The following is an 18,392-nucleotide window of genomic DNA, read 5'->3' as shown; positions in this document are numbered from 1 at the left end:
GTTAAGTACATTAGGATAAATTGTTTACGTATAATTCAAGTCTTTAATCCTATAACATGTATCTATACAACACACAACCATGCACACACACGATATGGCAATGGAGTGTGAGTGCGAGTGTGTGTGTGTGTGTGTGTGTGTGTGTGTTTGTTCGTGTGTGTGTGCATGCCTGAGTGCGTGCATGTATGTATGTATGTATGTGTTTAAGAAAGAGACTCGGGAGGGAGAGAGAGAGAGAGAGAGAGAGAGAGAGAGAGAGAGAGAGAGAGAGAGAGAGAGAGAGAGAGAGAGAGAGAGAGAGAGAGGGGGGGGGGGGGGGGGGGGGGGTCGCAGCGAACCCTACTAGATCAACACAATCACAGAGTTTCGTTGCAACAATTTTATTCAAACCGATTTTGCTCCAGCAACTTTGAACGCACATAAAAGAAGGTTAACACACACTCACCGAGTTGGAAAAGATCCAAAAATAAGAATGAAAGCAACAAACTGAATAATCACAATGAATTGTGCAAAAAAAAGGCAATAAAACATACAACCTTAAACTGAAAACACCTCTTGGGAACTAACAATGAGATTCAACAAAAAAAGCAAGTGTCTCAGCTGAATACAAGTAAGAATCTAAACCTTCTATCTGGAATAAGTGGAAGCCGTTCTTCACTGAATGAACAGTAAGGTTGAATGGGTGAATCCTATTTCCCAAGGCAGCAAAAAGGGATAGGTCTGTCTCATAAAAGGAGTTGTATACATGTACCTTCAGACATACAAAGCAGGGGTATCATGATGTCATGGCGGACCCTTAACTGAGACATATTTATACACAAATATTCTTTTGTTAATCAATTCATATGAATTCACTTACAGGTTAAACAGTCTTAAACTCCTCATATTATATATGATACCTTTCTTCTTCTTCTTCGTTCATGGGCTGAAACTCCCATGTTCACTCATGTTTTTTGAACGAGTGAATTTTTACGTGTTTGACCGTTTTACCCTGCCATTCAGGCAGCATATATATACTGATTTTGGGGGAATATATGTTACCAAAAATAACTACAGACAGAAATTCAGACAGACAAACAAACCCGCAATCTCATTAGGGTGGTAAAACAAATGAAGACAATGCTATCACCAGCCATTTTTTCTCAGGATTATTACGAAATTCATTCAGACAGAGTTCAGTTTGTACAATATTATTACACAAATCTGGGTGAAAAAAAAATCAAGCAATTAAAAGCGGATCAAGCTTTTGTGTTACATTTTGTATATATGTTACAGTTAATCTGTGAAACCAGGAAATACGTGTATTAACTAAACTATTTTAGGTAATACATGAATTAACTGTTTTTTTTCCGTCAGTTAATCATGTATTACCTAGTTAATACACGTATTCCCTGGTTTCACAGATTAACTGTAACATATATATATCACGCACATAACCATGCAAACCAAATGAAGATAAGTGGGTTTTTTGGTGGTTTTTTTTAAACTGTCATAGCTGAATGTTCAGTTTTCTCAGAATGACAGTGATCCACCTAGTTAAAAGATGTTGCACTATTTGTGGTGGAGATAAACTAATATCTCTTCTTCTTCGTTCATGGGCTGAAACTCCCACTTTCTCTCACGGTTTTTGCACGAGTGGGGTTTTATGTGTATGACCGTTTTTACTCAGCCAATCAGGCAGCCATACGCCGCTTTCGAAGGAAGCATGTTGGGTATCTTCATGTTTCTATAACCCACCGAACTGTGAAATGGATTACAGAATCTTTTCCGTGCGGTCTTGGTCTTGTGCTTGCGTGTTCACATGAAGGGGGATAAGGCACTAACAGGTCAGCACATAAGTTGACCTGGAAGATCAGAAAAATCTCCACCCTTAACCCACCAGGCGTGGCCACGATCCGAAACCGCGATCGACCTTCCGCATAGGAGGACTATGTCTTATCCACTCGGCCACTGCGCCTGTCAATAAATGAATATGGATTGACCCAGCTTTAGTGGCACAGATCAACATCGAACGCAGAAGAAGAAGAAGTGGCACAGATGAATTATTATGTGAAAGGAAAGGACTAACATGCTAGTGGCATAGATCAATAATTATGCTTAAAGAAAAGGGGGTACAAGTAGTTGATTTTTAATGCTATTAGGGGTACAGTTCTCTTATAAAAAATATCATTAGTCATCACTATTCGAGCAAGAACGCATGGTCATTTGATGCAGTAACAACCACACCAAGGACTTAGAAGTGTGAAAGTGATAAATAAGCAGCACACAGGTAGAACTCATGAAACCATAAAGTCCATATCATTTACATGTATTTATTTTCAATGGTGTAATTGTGAAGTCCTCAATAATTTGAAAATCTCAAAGCCAAAATGAAAATTTGGCTTTTCCACAAACTTCAAAGAATACTTCATAATAATAATATGCCATGAGAACCTCTTCAAACTAATCAAAACATCTGGCCCAATAAATGAGCATATCACAATTACAAAAATAGCTTGTGCTCCTAATACTCGTAATGGGCGGGGATATAGCTCAGTTGGTAGCGCGCTGGATTTGTATTCAGTTGGCCGCTGTCAGCGTGAGTTTGATCCCAGGTTCGGCGGAAATTTATTTCACAGAGTCAACTTCGGTGTCCGAACCTCTCCCCGTGTACACTACATTGGGTGTGCACGTTAAAGATCCCACGATTGACAAAAGGGTCTTTCCTGGCAAAATTGCTTAGGCACAGTTAATAATTGTCTACCTATACCCGTGTGACTTGGAATAATAGGCCGTGAAAGGTAAATATGCGCCGAAATGGCTGCAATCTACTGGCCGTATAAAATTTCATCTCACACGGCATCACTGCAGAGCGCCTAGAACTGTACCCACGGAATATGCGCGATATAAGACTCATTGATTGATTGATGTATCACCATACAGTGGAACCTCACTTTTAAGACCCACAATTTTAGACTTCCCCCTTTTTTAGACCTTGCTTTTTTAGATGTGCTGTTCATAACCTCCTTTTTAAGACCTGATTTTCTGATTTTTTGAGGTATTGAAAGGGGGGTCCACTGTACTCTTTACTGTACATCCACATCATTATGCTAGTGCAACGATCTGTCAAACCCAGCAGCCAGCAGCTTCAATACTTTACACTCCATTTTAGTTATAAACAATAGCAGAAGGTAAAACAAAAGTCTTTTCATGTACACATTCACTTTTTGCAAAAATGTAAATCAATTAACCAGAAAGAAAATAACCCAATCATTTACCATTTCCGAACATTGTAAGGTAACATATTGTGAACACAATGGAAAATAACATATTGAATAATGATTTCAGCAATAACTGACAAAGAATGCACATACCTTGTGATACAGAATTTTGATTCTCAGTGCTCTGACTAAGTTGGACGTTAACAGGAATATAACCTTGAACACAAAATTGAAAGGAAACTTTTTCTGGTAAAATTCCAGACATGGTGTACTACAATCTCAGGAGAACTGATTCCCGAAGCCTCTCTATTACAAACATGTTCATCACAGTTTTTACAACGGAGAACTCGCTTAAGTTCATTTTGTTGTGTGTAAAAAGAAAGCATTTTATCTGTAAGATTACAGATGACCATTTGACAAATAATTAACTGTTTACCTTCATTGTGACCATACAGTTTCAGCAGAATTTAAGTCAAGGTCTAATCATAATGCTAACAGGACACATTTGATTTCAAAATAAAGGTTACAATGTTAATATGACATATCAAAGGGGGCATAAAAACAAAAATATACAGTAACATTACAAACGTAAATCATATTTAATGCATAAAGGCTGCTTGGAACATCTTAAAAAAATTTTTTAAATTAAAAAAAAACACTACAAAAGAAAATCTAACAAAACAAAGGCTAAACCAACACATTTGGGTTTCAAGTGCAATAAAATGCAGCTCACACACACACACACACACACACACACACACACACACACACACACACACACACACAAATATAAAAATATGCTCAACATTTGATTTACAACAAGTACTTTGCAGTTGCTTAATTTAGATCTTTTCCCAGTTGGTGGGCTATTTAGGCAAACAAAGAATTTAAGAAACATTCAGACAAAATTGCAAAAACAACATGTAAAATATTAAATAATAAAAACCATAATGCATAAGAGTAGATTCAGGACAGGCCAACAAGCTGGCTGCCATTATCAGTATGCAGAAACAAAAGCAGCATATATATAAACATAAATTTGCATATTACATTAAGAAGGTTATTAAAAAAAATGTTTAGAATTTAAAACTCAGCTCAGCGAACGACAAGAAGAAGAAAAACTCAGCTATTATGTAGATCTGTTTAAACAAGGAAAAGGTGGGTCCAGTACATATATACATCCATGAATAAAGGACATATTTATTTGATTGTAATGTAAAATAACACGGCGACAATAAAATGTGACTGTTTATGACTCAGCTCCATCATAGGATTTCATCACTCATGCATTGACATGTAAATGTTTTCATTAAATTATATCAGCGAGAAGTCATATCGGACTTGGAGTCACTTATCTCCATTATGATGCAAATAAAGTGCACTGAAAAAGTAAATCAATGCAACCACAAATAAATTAACTGATTAATAAATAAATCATGTAACATGAAGAAGAAGAAAATTAAACTCCTGAATGCACTCAACTCCACAAACATAATTCTAGTAAGAAGACAAATTTAAGTTTATGTGAGACCAATTCGGTGGGTTTTTTTTAACAAGAAAAGATCACAAGGCAATAATTATGTATGTGTAATTTGATTTCCATTTGTAGACACTTCTTGGATCACAACCAGTAGTATAAAATGTACGTGTAATTCGCCTTATTTTGTAATATAAAAATAATTGTAACATGAATATTATGTAGCATTTCCCATTACAATGCTAAAACACTCCTATTTTTCCCAATATATAATATCAATATGGCATAATTACAGTTATGTAGCATGCAGCAGCCATTTTTTTCTTCACATTCTGCGGTTATTTTGAATAATAGGATTACAAAAATGAAACTTTTTTCATAAGTAGCAGGAAGCTGAAATATTTTAAGACGTTTTCTATGAATATGGATTTTGAGCCAATTAGAATCATTACATTTGGTTGATGCCTCCAGAATCAAGTCATGTTTAAAAGAACAGGAAAATCCTAATACAAATTAGTGGAAAGAGTCTTCTCATCCAAAGAGTCAAATAATTTGTGAAGATTTTCTTGACAAAGATTTCTGAAAAAGGCACAAATAGCAGTAAAATCTTAGTGCTCCCATTACATTTCTCTCCCTTTGTCTCAGGTGCCTGTGGCAGAAGCCACAAAAATAGAGTCAGAGAGTATGAGGTATGTTGTGAAGTACTTTGGCATTCTTTTTCTTCATAAGTATTCTCTTTTGCAAAAAAACCCAATGAAGAGTCATGTTTTTGAAATTCCTAGATCGCCTACAACTTACAGAGAATGTAAAAAATAAACGATTCAGGAAGGCGATGCAAATTGAACCATGATTGTGATCAACAAGAAGAAGAACCCATGATCCGAAACAGTCTATGGGCCTGTAACTTACAGTGTAAGCATTCATAACTCTCCGGAAGTACTTGTTGACAGGGACTGAGGGAGTGTAGGTAATCTCTCAAACTGAGCTGCTTACACAGGAAACCTACATATTATTGTCTCTTCCTTCAAGAGATGGAACGTCTGTGGATGTGAAAACGTGAATATATATATAAATATATATATCTCAGTGAAACACTCTTTCTTGATGCAAAAGTTTTTCTTGGCTAAAGTTCACTGGATTTTCTCTTTTGGATTTCTGAACACCTGACGACCAAGTTATCTTTCTTTTCTTTCTTTATTTGGTGTTTAACGTCGTTTTCAACCATGAAGGTTATATCGCGACGGGGAAAGGGGGGGGGGGGGGGGGGGGGGGGGGAGATGGGATAGAGCCACTTGTTAATTGTTTCTTGTTCACAAAAGCACTAATCAAAAAATTGCTCCAGGGGCTTGCAACGTAGTACAATATATTACCTTACTGGGAGAATGCAAGTTTCCAGTACAAAGGACTTAACATTTCTTACATACTGCTTGACTAAAATCTTTACAAACATTGACTATATTCTATACAAGAAACACTTAACAAGGGTAAAAGGAGAAACAGAATCCGTTAGTCGCCTCTTACGACATGCTGGGGAGCATCGGGTAAATTCTTCCCCCTAACCCACGGGGGGTAACCAAGTTATCGATGCACCAACAGTTTTATTGTGTCCTGATTCTTGATGTTGATTGTTTTTGTACATAATCTAGCAGTCATGACAGCACACTTGCCCCTATGATCCTGGATTTTTGACTTGGCGTGGCTTACAAAGTTACAATGAGGTTGTCAATGTCATCACCCTTGAGCTTACTCCATGCTAGTGTAAGATATCTCTGCTTCAAGGTAAAATATCACACAAAATTCTTCATAACATTGGTATCCATCCCTTCCATTTCATTCCTCCCTCCCCTTAGTTTCTATGTACTACAATGTATCACAAATAATTCATTTTTGTTCACACTCTCTGTAAACTTCAGCAAGGCTTTTTTTTACACAGAAGGCCTTACTTCGCCGTCATTTTCATTTTCCAACAAACCAATAAAGCATCAGATTATTTCTCTTGGGATTTTTTTTGCACACCTGGGCAATCAGTGGACATTTTCTTGACACTTACATCCAGTTTTAGCATGACGTTTCTTCTGTTTTAGACACAAAAGTCCATACTTTGCCTGCATTTTCCAACAAACCAGTGAAACATCAGTCTATTTCTATCCGACATTGTTTCAGAGCCTGGCCAGTAGGTGGCAGGGTCCCACAGCAAAGCTTGCGTCTGGTTGACAGGGGGAGGGAGAACCCGCCGAGTTGACCAACGCCGATTGTGTTCCAGATAAGCCCTCATCAAAAATGTCTCTGTCTGGCGGTTGACACATCGCCGGCACAGCTTGCACTGACTGCTAACACAGGACTCGCTGCAGATTTTTCCGTTGCAAACTTCAGGAAAGACACGAACATCTGTGGGAGCAACACGCCCGATTTCTTCATAGTCCAAGTGTTCATGAGAAACATACTCAGCCAGACCCACCAGGCTCAGAACGTTAAAGACAACATGCTCGTACAGGCGCTTGTTCTGTGCAAAATGGCGAGAAGACAAGTTGGGGGACATGTTGACTTCCATGAGATACGTGTTCAGTTTTTCGTCCAGAACAAAGTCGAAGCGTACCATCTCAAAGAAATGGTCTGTGCTGGGATATTTGGCGGAGTACTCAATCAGCTTGGGTTCTTTTTCCAGATACACTTGTTGAATTGCTGATTTCATGTCATTCCACACTTTCTCGTAGTCGAGCCCCTTGGATTTCATGTACTGGTTCAGTGTTGTTTTGAAGTTGAAGCCCTTGTCAGAGTAGAGACTGCGAAGAGATGGAATCTTCCACAAAGGCATGTACTCATCATGGACAACATACTTATCCCTCACCGCTGTATCAAATGGATAGTACTCTTCAGGACAAAATCGAATCAGTGCATCATCCTCAACGATGTACACACGCAGAGGGTTGATGGAGGTAAGAATGGTGTATACTCCAATATCAAACTTGTGACCATCAATCAGAAAAGGTTTGTCAATGAACTCCTGGATAAAAGACCCTTCTTTCGTCATGTCTAATTCTTCAGCACCTTTGATCTGAATGCCGCGGTGGTTGTTATTCTTCTGCACCCACATCATGTCTGGGTGGCTTTTACTGAAAGCGACAAACTGGTCTTTCTGGCTGGGTAGTTTAAAAGCCTTGGGAATGAACTTCATTTTGCTGGTGGCAAGGCTGACTTTATTGGTGATAAAACCAGAGCCCGGGAAATGATTGACCTTCTGGTACTTCTTCAAATGAGCCAATTCTTTGCTGAGAGTCTTGAAGGGGTAGTCATGGGCCCACAGAACTGTCCAATCATCAGACTGATCTCCAGGGGTAAAACCAATCTGCTGGAAGACGTTGTGCACATGCTTAAGGTATCCAGAGTGCATGTTTTTGCCCTGAACCCACACAACTTGTCCCGTTCCTGTTTTATCGTCCTGAATCCCTTCCACGTGTGGAAACATCTCATGATGCTGATTGTAGTCCTCCCTCATTTTGTGAAGTTCAAAAATGTTCAGGAAGGTCAAGGCAACTCCCAGGAACAGAACGAATGCTACAAGGTACATGAACTTGGAAGACTTTCGGAATTTACTCCTGAAGCTCCCATCTGAGTGAAAATGCTTGTTCATTTCGAAGTCTCTGTAATCCATAGTGATTTTGTGTCGTGTATACTTCAGTCAAACTCTGGGTTGATCACAAAGCAGTCAGATGAGCTGAAACAGACAAGAAATGAGAATCTATTTTGCGCCCAGAGGTTGATCAAAGGTCCGGAAAATGAATTTTTTCACTTGTAACATCAATTTGGGGCCTAGCTTCTCTTGAAGCATGTTAATAAAAAAAAATCAAGGCTTTTGAACTGTATTCGCTGATTTCCACAAAACCGAGGAGATATGTATACCATGCCTCACAGTCACACACACAAACTAATTACAAACAATGCACAAACAGAGTTTAAACTAAAGCCTGAGAAAAAGAGAGAAAAAGACTTTGGGTCATTTGACCCCAGGACCTCAAACAAGGTCTGATGAGACATGAGACGTGAGCCCTCCCCCCCCCCCCCCCCCCCCACCTTTTTAAGGATAGTACACCTATAAGGAGTCATTTTGGGAACGATTTCTGATTAATTGAACCTTCAAATGTTCAAGGGAGATTCGCTGTGCTGTAACGTATCAATCCCCCCGTAACGATTTGCTACAAAATGTTTCGTAACTATGCTAATTAATCCATTGAATTTTAATTGGCAAATTGTTATCAACGTCAGCTTTCCTGTATCATGAGTCCCGATTCCGTTTATCGTCATATTTGATTAAATTCTACACATATTCCTCAAAGTCAAAGCAGATCAATATAATTCGTCACGCTCATAAGATAATTGCCAATGTCATGTTTTGATGTTTTGAGAAAAACGCAAAAACCTTTCTTTGGTTTCTGAACAATCTGCCTCTCTCATTTTAGTTATAAGTTGCAAACTGCCTATCTTGAACGGTGACAGCTGGATAAACGTGAGATAAAGAGCTGACAGCAACATTTTCAATCAGCAAAACTGCATAACAACCCACAAAGAGCTTTTGCATACTTTCACATTCACAAAACAAGTCTTCCTGTATCATAAAGAAATAGTGCCTAACTCAAGAAACGAGATCGGCAGTTTTGCTTGCATTACCGTGGCATGGTTTCCGATGGTCTGAGAGTGTGTACTCTCTAACAATGATACTGATAGATACCCTTCCAGTAGCTTCCCCTGTAGTTTCACTACAGTAATGCATAACACTGAGATAGGTATCTTTCTTTTCATAGTATATATATATATGGATTCAGAAAGTCAAACTTGTGATCTAACTCCGTGCTTTATGGGGCTTAAATGCATAACATGCCGTCAACAAATAAACACACTGCATCAATTCGAGAAAAAATATAGTCTGAAAAAAAGCACCAACATAGTATTTAGATTTGAAAAATGGGACGCTAAAAAACACTGATACTAACTTACTAAGTCATTCCTCGCAGGTTTCCACTGAATGATGAAGCTCATTTACTTGCTTTCAAATCTGTACCTCCAACAACCCTGCATTATTATGATAAAATTAAAAACAAGTGGATCGCTGTTTTTATATGTATATATATATATCTCTCTCTCTCTCTCTGTCTCTTTATCTCTCTCTCTCTCCCACACATACACACCAGGCATGGTACTGAACAAAATGAGTATATTATGTGAAGTAAAAGTAATGCTCACAAAACTGGCAAAAAATCTGCAAGTCACAGGCCCGGAGTCCAACTGCTCTTTAAAATGCAAACAACCTGTTTTATTACCTGTATCTCATCGCATCCTGTTACACTAGTGTAAGCACTTCAGCCCAGTAAGTTCGCCTTTGTCATGTCACGCGTCAGCGACATCCTGTTCCTTCATGGTGGTTATTAGCAGCGGTTGAGAGTGTTGTGAAACTCATAACCTGAAGGGATGAGAAACCGGATCCTGCAACTGAATGAAGCAACGCTGAACTGAGTAAACATTTACTTGGTCACGGTCTCACTGAGTGAATCCAAACCGAATCTCAAACGGTTACTCTTTTATCAGTATGTGATGTCACTTCCACGGGGTTTATCATTAGAACCAAGATTGGTAATCAGTTGACAAATCAAGGAAAACAACACCCCAGTTTAGATAGAGGTCGATGGAAAAGTGATATTCTTACCACTCAGGTTTGTTTGTTTGGCCTGAATACTCAGGCTGTCTATCTACTCTGTTCTGATAGCACAGCAAACAAAAATCAATCTTGTTTCCTGCATCAGTCGACACTTACCATACCCGGAGGCAGCGGAGAAAGTTTACGGGCCGCTCAACGTTGCAGCGTTGTGACGTAGGGGATGTAACTACTAACGTCGAATCGGGTTGTGTCCCTTGTACTCGCAGGCACATGACACCGACAAAACTGTCACTGGTTAGTGGGGGTAGGCTGGGAGTAGGGGTTTGGCCGCCGCCTCTTGCCCTCACCCTCTCACCCTCGAGATTTATTAAATAAATCTACCTACGTAGTTGGAGGAAGCAGTGGCCAGACCCACAAGTATCTTCGAGTTTGCACACACACCAGACTTGAGCAGTGTCGAGTCATGTGTGCCATTCTGATGGTGCCTGTGCATGTTTCAAGACTGTGTGATATCAGGGACCTATATTTAGATCTATGGTGATATGTACCAGATGTACGTGACACCCACAGTGACACTCACACACACTGACACAGAGACCGGCGCGCGCGCACACATTTCCTCATAAGCGTATAACTGGAACGACTGACTTGCCAATATCATTACCGTACGTATTTTATTACCCAAGTGACACTGGGAAATCAAATGTGCACATCTACAATACTGGAAACAGGCAGTAAAACAACAGAGTCCTGACTTTAAGCTTGTGTTGTAGCTTACTGGGCACAACCTTGTTCATGTTTACAATTTGATATGTTTGTATACATGTTTGTAAACCATAATAAAGGTTTGAACCTCACTGTTTGCGTTTGTCTGATTTTTTATGCAATTTATATTGTTGGTTTTTGTGACAAAAATAGCATCAGAAAGCGGGACATAATTTTGGAGAAGAAGTGAAGTGCTCAGTGCATTTAAAACTAGCTTATTGAGGTAAGTGTTATCATTAATGCTCATTATGTATTGATAAAAGTGCCACTGATTGAACATTTAGTCCCTCCAACAGAAATATTCCTTGATGATTGTCCGAGATAGTGTGTACTCTTGTCGTCTGCTTTCGTCTCCACGGTGACGAACGAGCAACCCAAATCAATATTCTCGCAAAACTACAATATTGTTAACTGATTTTTGTAGAAATCAAATGAAGAAGGTTTGGTTAATAAATAATTACTGACGTCCATTTGGAATTTAATGTGCACGGCCCAATCTGATCGGACGTTTTTAAGAAACGAAAATCAGACCTTTTTGGTTTCTGTTGTGACGTTCAGAACAACGAAACATGATATTCGGAGTAATAATAAAAGCATGTTAGTTCTGCAAGTTTGTTTGCATACATTATTAATAAATCACCAATAAAAGTGCGGTCTTGTTGGTTCTATAAGAAATTAAAGCAAGCATGCAGAAAAATAATCCATTTGGGGTCGCGTATCAGTAGATTTCGTTTCTCCTGTGACATACGCTCTCGAACACACTGATATGAACGCGTGCGAAGTATCAGATCTAAGTCTATAAAATGCAAAAGCAAACAAATGTTTTCCTTTGATTTCGTATTTCATATATGGCATGTGCATTTTAAGTTTTTAAATGTGCTGCCCGAAATTTGGTGTTTTGTAAACGGGAGTCACAGTGGAGACGAAGTTTAATCGCAGCAGTTGTTTCCTTGTGACCTACGTCACAGTTAGTTTGCGGCCTGTATTTATTGTTTACTTTGGAAGTTGTATGCCTAAAGCATATCATTTATAATACTTTTAGACTTGTCTAAACAAATAGTTTAAAAAAAGAGGCTGTCTTTTGCAGTAAAACTAAGAGATATGTTTGTTGGTTACCATGGAAGCGAGTTACACTTCTCTCATGGCTTCTTCGTACCATACCGGCATACGCTTCTGATTATCGATTTTGGTACAGCAGTCCCTGCAATGTACGGCCCCCGGCGTGAGCGGACACCTGACATGTACGGACACATTTGCTCGGCACGGAGTGTTTTCCTTCTATATTTCCCCCCCCTTAAACGGACACCTGCAAAACGTGGACACGGACACTCATTTTCGGTCCCAACAGCAGGTCATACCTCCAATGTCAGACCTCCAAGGTCAGACCATCGTCACATTTTCACCACAACAAAATCGATAACAGAGCAGTCCGGCTCTTGGTGCAAAGATCACAGCCGCAATGGCGTGACGACAGTCACTGGTAACTTGAGTGCACCTGAACCCATCAGGAGGGGGGGGGGGGGGGGGTAGTTTTGGTCAGGAGTGGAGTACATGCGAAGATGCCAACATGAAACTGCACTGTGCTCTTTATTCTTGTCTGTTGGACGTAAACAACAGAAACCACAGTCGATGAAGGTCCTGAGCGAAAGAGAGTGAAAAACCGGCCACAGTTCTCAGCATCGTGTGTCTGTGTGTAACCTCTTTCATTGACAAGATACTCAGTCTTGTTTCCCCTCAGCCTTGACCAGTGAGTCGGTTGCCTAATCTGTGAACCCTTCAGTTGTCTTGCTGTGTCAAAAGTTACGACACAGTCAACTGGTTTTGCTCTGAGTGAACAGTTGGAGCTGACCTCTCTGGACACAGCCCAACAGTACATGGCTGGAGGGAGTGAGAGAGAGAGGGAGGCGGGGGGGGGGGTGGAGTGGAGGGGTAGCTGGCTAAACTCTGTGGGGTGTCCGGTGTCACTGCATGTCAGCAGGAAGAGCATTGGAGAGAAATAGAGAGGTGTACTCTTCCACACAATTTCCAAGCATCAGTTGTCACGGCTTGGGGTAGGCATTAGTGAGGGAGAGTGGGAGCTGTGTTATGTACAGTGTATTTCCGACCGAAGAGTGAAAAGTCACTGCCATGCCACATGCTCGGCATGCAGTCAATAAAGCCAGACAAGATGAAAATAAATTACATGATTATGACATGCAGCTCTATCTGCTGCTATTTATTCAAACTGGGTTTCAAACTTATTCTTGCAAAGCATCTGCACACGCTCCTCTGTGCTGCGTTTGTGTGGCTGCTTTCGTATGTCAGTGCATGGTGAGTGTGTTCACTGCCTTGAGGATTTATTTTATCTCTTCTTTTCAACACTTTTCATACAAATCATTTTTACAGAACGTTTAAAGAAGTATTAGGAGTTTATTGTTTAGTAGCCACAAGAAGTGATCAGCATAGACTCAATCCTGTTGTTTGTGTGTTTGTGTGAGTGTATGGGGGAGGGGGTGGTGTGGTCACCCCTCCCGTGACCGGACACCTGCAATGTATGGACAGTTTTGCTATGGCCCAAGGGTGTCCGTTCATGAGAGGGACTGCTGTATTTGAAAGCCTTTGCTTGCTTAATTGATTTCTGCATTTATTTCATTTCATGTGAGTGTAGTTTTTAAAAGTCAAGTCAAAGCATTTCTTCCTTCCAGATATGGACCATTTGTCTGGGGGAGAGAGAGAGAGAGAGAGAGAGAGAGAGAGAGAGAGAGAGAGAGAGAGAGAGAGAGAGAGAGAGAGCGCAGAGAGAGAGAGAGAGAGAGAGAAAGAGAGAGAGAGAGAGAGAGAGAGAGAGAGAGAGTTATTATTACGATTATTCAGATTTTGAAGGCAAAAAACGCCTGTCTGTGTTCTATTTTATTGTGTCTCACTTCCATTTTTTGGGCACATCGTTAACTCAAAACAGAGATTAAGTCTACATGTCATAATTGATAATTCAATATCAGCTTTCCAAAATAACAACTGATGTGCTAAAAATGAAGCCCCTTGATGAGTTTGCCCACCTGCATGTCCAACATGGCCCAGAACCGCAAAAGATTTGGAAGGTGGCAACCATGTAATATGTAATATTGTAATACTTGCAGCAAAGGTGATCAGTTTTCATTTTGATTTTTTCTCTGCATACTTTTTATTATTATGGATTCATTTATTTTTCAGTTTCAGACTTCTAGTACAATAATGTTCTGCATTTTGTTTTCAGTACAAGTTCCCTCAGCTTTCTGCAGATGCTTACCAACAGACTGAAGTTGCACAACTCACCGGACATAATTCCAGGTGTGATTTTACTTTCTGATTTCACTGTTCAGATCTTATTCGCATAGATTTCTCCACAAAATAGATTTAAGCTCTCGGACAGTGTTTTAATTTTTAGAGGAAAGTCTTCCTATCCAATAAAGTACACTTGTAATTATTCTTTGATTGCAGAAAAAGTTATCTTGCAATCGTCCTTGGTATTGTGAGTGGAGTGAGGGGATGATGTACTCAGAACTTGCTTGTGGAGGTTTTGCATAACCCTGTATGTTCTGTCCTCTTTCAGCATTCAGCATGGCAGCTGGGTGGAGGTCACTTTCACCACTGTACGAGGCAACACCGAAGTATACAGTGGGGTGGTGGTGGGACTCAGACCAGGGGAGGCCGTGTCAACTTTCTTCGGAAGAAGGGAGATGCATACATCTTCCCAGACGTGGAGGACATTTCATGGGTGGATGCTGGCAGCGTTAGACTGCTAAATGTCCCAACTGTCGGCCGTAGAGGGCAACATATGTTTGACTGATTTTTTATGCACTTCATCTTTTGATTATCGTGGATGAACATAGTTTTTACGCTGGTTTCTTTTTCATGCTTTTACAACACATTTTTGTACTCCTGGAGCATCTTGCATCATTTCTTAAATTGTTCTTCGGTAACTACCCACCCTTTCCCATCATAAGTTTGCATTTCAGCAGTTCTAAAACTTGTGGAGCCACGACCTTCTTTTACTCCTAATCTCACAGTTTTTATCACTGTCTGGTATTGATTATGTTGGTATATGGTGTATTTGATAAATTTATCAATAATTGACAGAAATTTAAAGTTTTTTTGTGTGTTTTATTGCATGATGTCAATTTTTACAGTCACGTGATGCACACGCGTCAGTCTCAATTTTAACACTCAAATCATCTTCAATCACAACACATTTTTAGAAAATGATAAGAAAAATGGTCCTTTTCATGCTCCTAACTCAGTGTGCTTTATGTTTTCACCATGAAGGCCATGACACCTCTGCGCATCTGAAAACATCACAATAGACACAAAGAAATGTGCGATTTCCTCCATTTGGGTTCCACGTGACATACAGAACATTTGGTTATTCACACAAAATGAATAATGTGTAAGTAACTGCAACAACATAAAAACAACTGTCTTTGTATGACAAAAACAATATATGAAAGACCTGCATACAATGCTGTTATCATAGTGTAGGTGAAATTGTTTATCCCCTCTGTTGCGTATGTCACGGTTTCCACTATAGTCATTGGTACTGCGTGGAAAATGAATAGGTTTTTCTTCTCATGTTTCACTTAGGATACAAGACCTTGAATGTCTGCCAACATTGCAAAATAATTTCAGCAGGAATATTGGTTCATTGTTTGAATAACTATACCAGGTGGAAACCATGTGACATACAAGACACCACTCACGTTGGTTAACTCTTGGTGATGTTTTACTGAAACTGGCATGTGCTTTGTTTATTAATTGCATTAAGGCATTAAAATAGTGTCTAAACTTTAACAAAAAGTGGGTTTGGCTTTGTTTTTATAATGTTTATTTTTTTACCCCAATGTCCCAGGTTGTGATCCAGTATTGTAGATGTGCACAAATACTTAATGATGCATCTATGGCAATCCGAATGGTGCAAAAGTCCCTTTTAGCTCTTGATGTCTAAATAACACATTATTTAGCTAAATAACGCGTTATTTAGCTAAACAATGCTTAATTTAGCTATATCATGCATTATTTAGCTAAATAATGCATTGTTTAAATTAAACAATGCATTATTTACAGATACAGAAAAAAGAGAGCCCAGAGCACTAAATAATGCATTGTTTAGCATAAATAAGAGATTGTGTTTGTAAATAACTCATTATTTATAAATAATTACGCGTTTTCTCTAAACAATATATTATATGTAAATAAAGTGTTATTTAAATAAATAAAATATTATTTAGATAAATAAAATATTATTTATCTAAATAAAATATTATTTATCTAAATAAAATATTATATGTAAATAAAATATTATTTATCTAAATAAAATATTATTTATCTAAATAAAATATTATTTAGATAAATAATTTATTATTTAGATAAATAATTTATTATTTAGATAAATAATTTATTATTTAGATAAATAATTTATTATTTAGATAAATAATTTATTATTTAGATAAATAATTTATTATTTACTGTTTTTGCCTTGAAATAGTATTATTACACTAAATAATGCTTTATATAGCTATATAATAGGTTTCCGCTATATAATTCATGATTTGGTAAATAATACATTATATACCGTAAATAAAATATTATATACCGTAAACAATTCATTGTTTAGCGCATCGCGAAGCCGTTTTTTCTCTTGTTGTTTTTTTCCACGTGTTTCCGTGGATCCACGAGAGCTCTGTTGATTCTCAAACTGACCAATCAGACAACTAGCATCTGTACACTAATTAAAGTCCCATTGTTGAGTGTGACGAAAACTCGTGGTGACGATTTTAAAACATGTTGGGTCACGCATGGTCCAATCTTACATGGTCCAATCTTACATGGTCCAACCTTACATGGTCCAACCTTACATGGTCCAATCTTACATGGTCCAACCTTACATGGTCCAACCTTACATGGTCCAATCTTACATGGTCCAATCTTACATGGTCCAACCTTACATGGTTCAACCTTACATGGTCCAATCTTACATGGTCCAATCTTACATGGTCCAATCTTACATGGTCCAACCTTACATGGTCCAACCTTACATGGTCCAATCTTACATGGTCCAACCTTACATGGTCCAACCTTACATGGTCCAATCTTACATGGTCCAATCTTGCATGGTCCAACCTTACATGGTCCAACCTTACATGGTCCAACCTTACATGGTCCAACCTTACATGGTCCAATCTTACATGGTCCAACCTTACATGGTTCAACCTTACATGGTCCAATCTTACATGGTCCAATCTTGCATGGTCCAATCTTACATGGTCCAACCTTGCATGGTCCAACCTTGCATGGTCCAATCTTACATGGTCCAACCTTACATGGTCCAACCTTACATGGTCCAATCTTACATGGTCCAACCTTACATGGTCCAACCTTACATGGTCCAATCTTACATGGTCCAATCTTGCATGGACCAATCTTGCATGGTCCAACCTTGCATGGTCCAACCTTACATGGTCCAACCTTACATGGTCCAACCTTACATGGTCCAATCTTGCATGGTCCAATCTTACATGGTCCAACCTTGCATGGTCTAACCTTGCATGGTCCAATCTTACATGGTCCAATCTTACATGGTCCAACCTTACATGGTCCAACCTTACATGGTCCAATCTTACATGGTCCAACCTTACATGGTCCAACCTTGCATGGTCCAATCTTACATGGTCCAACCTTACATGGTCCAACCTTACATGGTCCAACCTTACATGGTCCAACCTTACATGGTCCAACCTTACATGGTCCAATCTTACATGGTCCAATCTTGCATGGTCCAATCTTACATGGTCCAACCTTGCATGGTCCAACCTTGCATGGTCCAATCTTACATGGTCCAACCTTACATGGTCCAACCTTACATGGTCCAACCTTACATGGTCCAACCTTACATGGTCCAACCTTACATGGTCCAATCTTACATGGTCCAACCTTACATGGTCCAACCTTACATGATCCAACCTTACATGGTCCAATCTTGCATGGTCCAATCTTGCATGGTCCAACCTTACATGGTCCAACCTTGCATGGTCCAACCTTACATGGTCCAACCTTACATGGTCCAATCTTACATGGTCCAACCTTACATGGTCCAACCTTACATGGTCCAACCTTACATGGTCCAATCTTACATGGTCCAATCTTACATGGTCCAACCTTACATGGTTCAACCTTACATGGTCCAATCTTACATGGTCCAATCTTGCATGGTCCAATCTTACATGGTCCAACCTTGCATGGTCCAACCTTGCATGGTCCAACCTTACATGGTCCAACCTTACATGGTCCA

General features: G+C 39.2%; 1 protein-coding gene and 1 long non-coding RNA gene across 3 annotated transcripts; one reads left to right on the top strand and one right to left on the bottom strand.

Moving 5' to 3' along the window:
- Positions 1-364: 364 nt before the first annotated feature.
- On the bottom strand, positions 365-10,572 carry LOC138967108 (probable tubulin polyglutamylase ttll-15). Of its 2 annotated transcripts, XM_070339588.1 has the most exons (3): positions 10,484-10,572; positions 9,993-10,161; positions 365-8,392 (listed from the first exon to the last, which is right to left on the bottom strand). In XM_070339588.1, exon 3 carries the CDS (start codon positions 8,327-8,329, stop codon positions 6,758-6,760), a length of 1,572 nt encoding a protein of 523 aa, XP_070195689.1. In that variant the 5' UTR covers positions 8,330-8,392; positions 9,993-10,161; positions 10,484-10,572; the 3' UTR covers positions 365-6,757. The 2 variants fall into 2 exon arrangements, with proteins under 2 accessions (XP_070195689.1, XP_070195690.1); XM_070339589.1 differs by lacking the exons at positions 9,993-10,161; positions 10,484-10,572 and adding an exon at positions 9,916-9,985.
- A 3,646-nt stretch (positions 10,573-14,218) lies between these two features.
- LOC138967096 (uncharacterized) lies at positions 14,219-15,196 on the top strand. The gene is made up of 2 exons (XR_011455847.1): positions 14,219-14,398; positions 14,661-15,196. It is a non-coding gene; the product is annotated as an uncharacterized lncRNA (long non-coding RNA).
- Positions 15,197-18,392: the final 3,196 nt, after the last annotated feature.

The sequence above is a fragment of the Littorina saxatilis genome, linkage group LG5 (genome assembly GCF_037325665.1).
Source record: "Littorina saxatilis isolate snail1 linkage group LG5, US_GU_Lsax_2.0, whole genome shotgun sequence".
Lineage (NCBI taxonomy): Eukaryota > Metazoa > Mollusca > Gastropoda > Littorinimorpha > Littorinidae > Littorina > Littorina saxatilis.
Note: the sequence above shows the minus strand (reverse complement) of the source record. Positions and strands in the feature narration are given on the sequence as shown.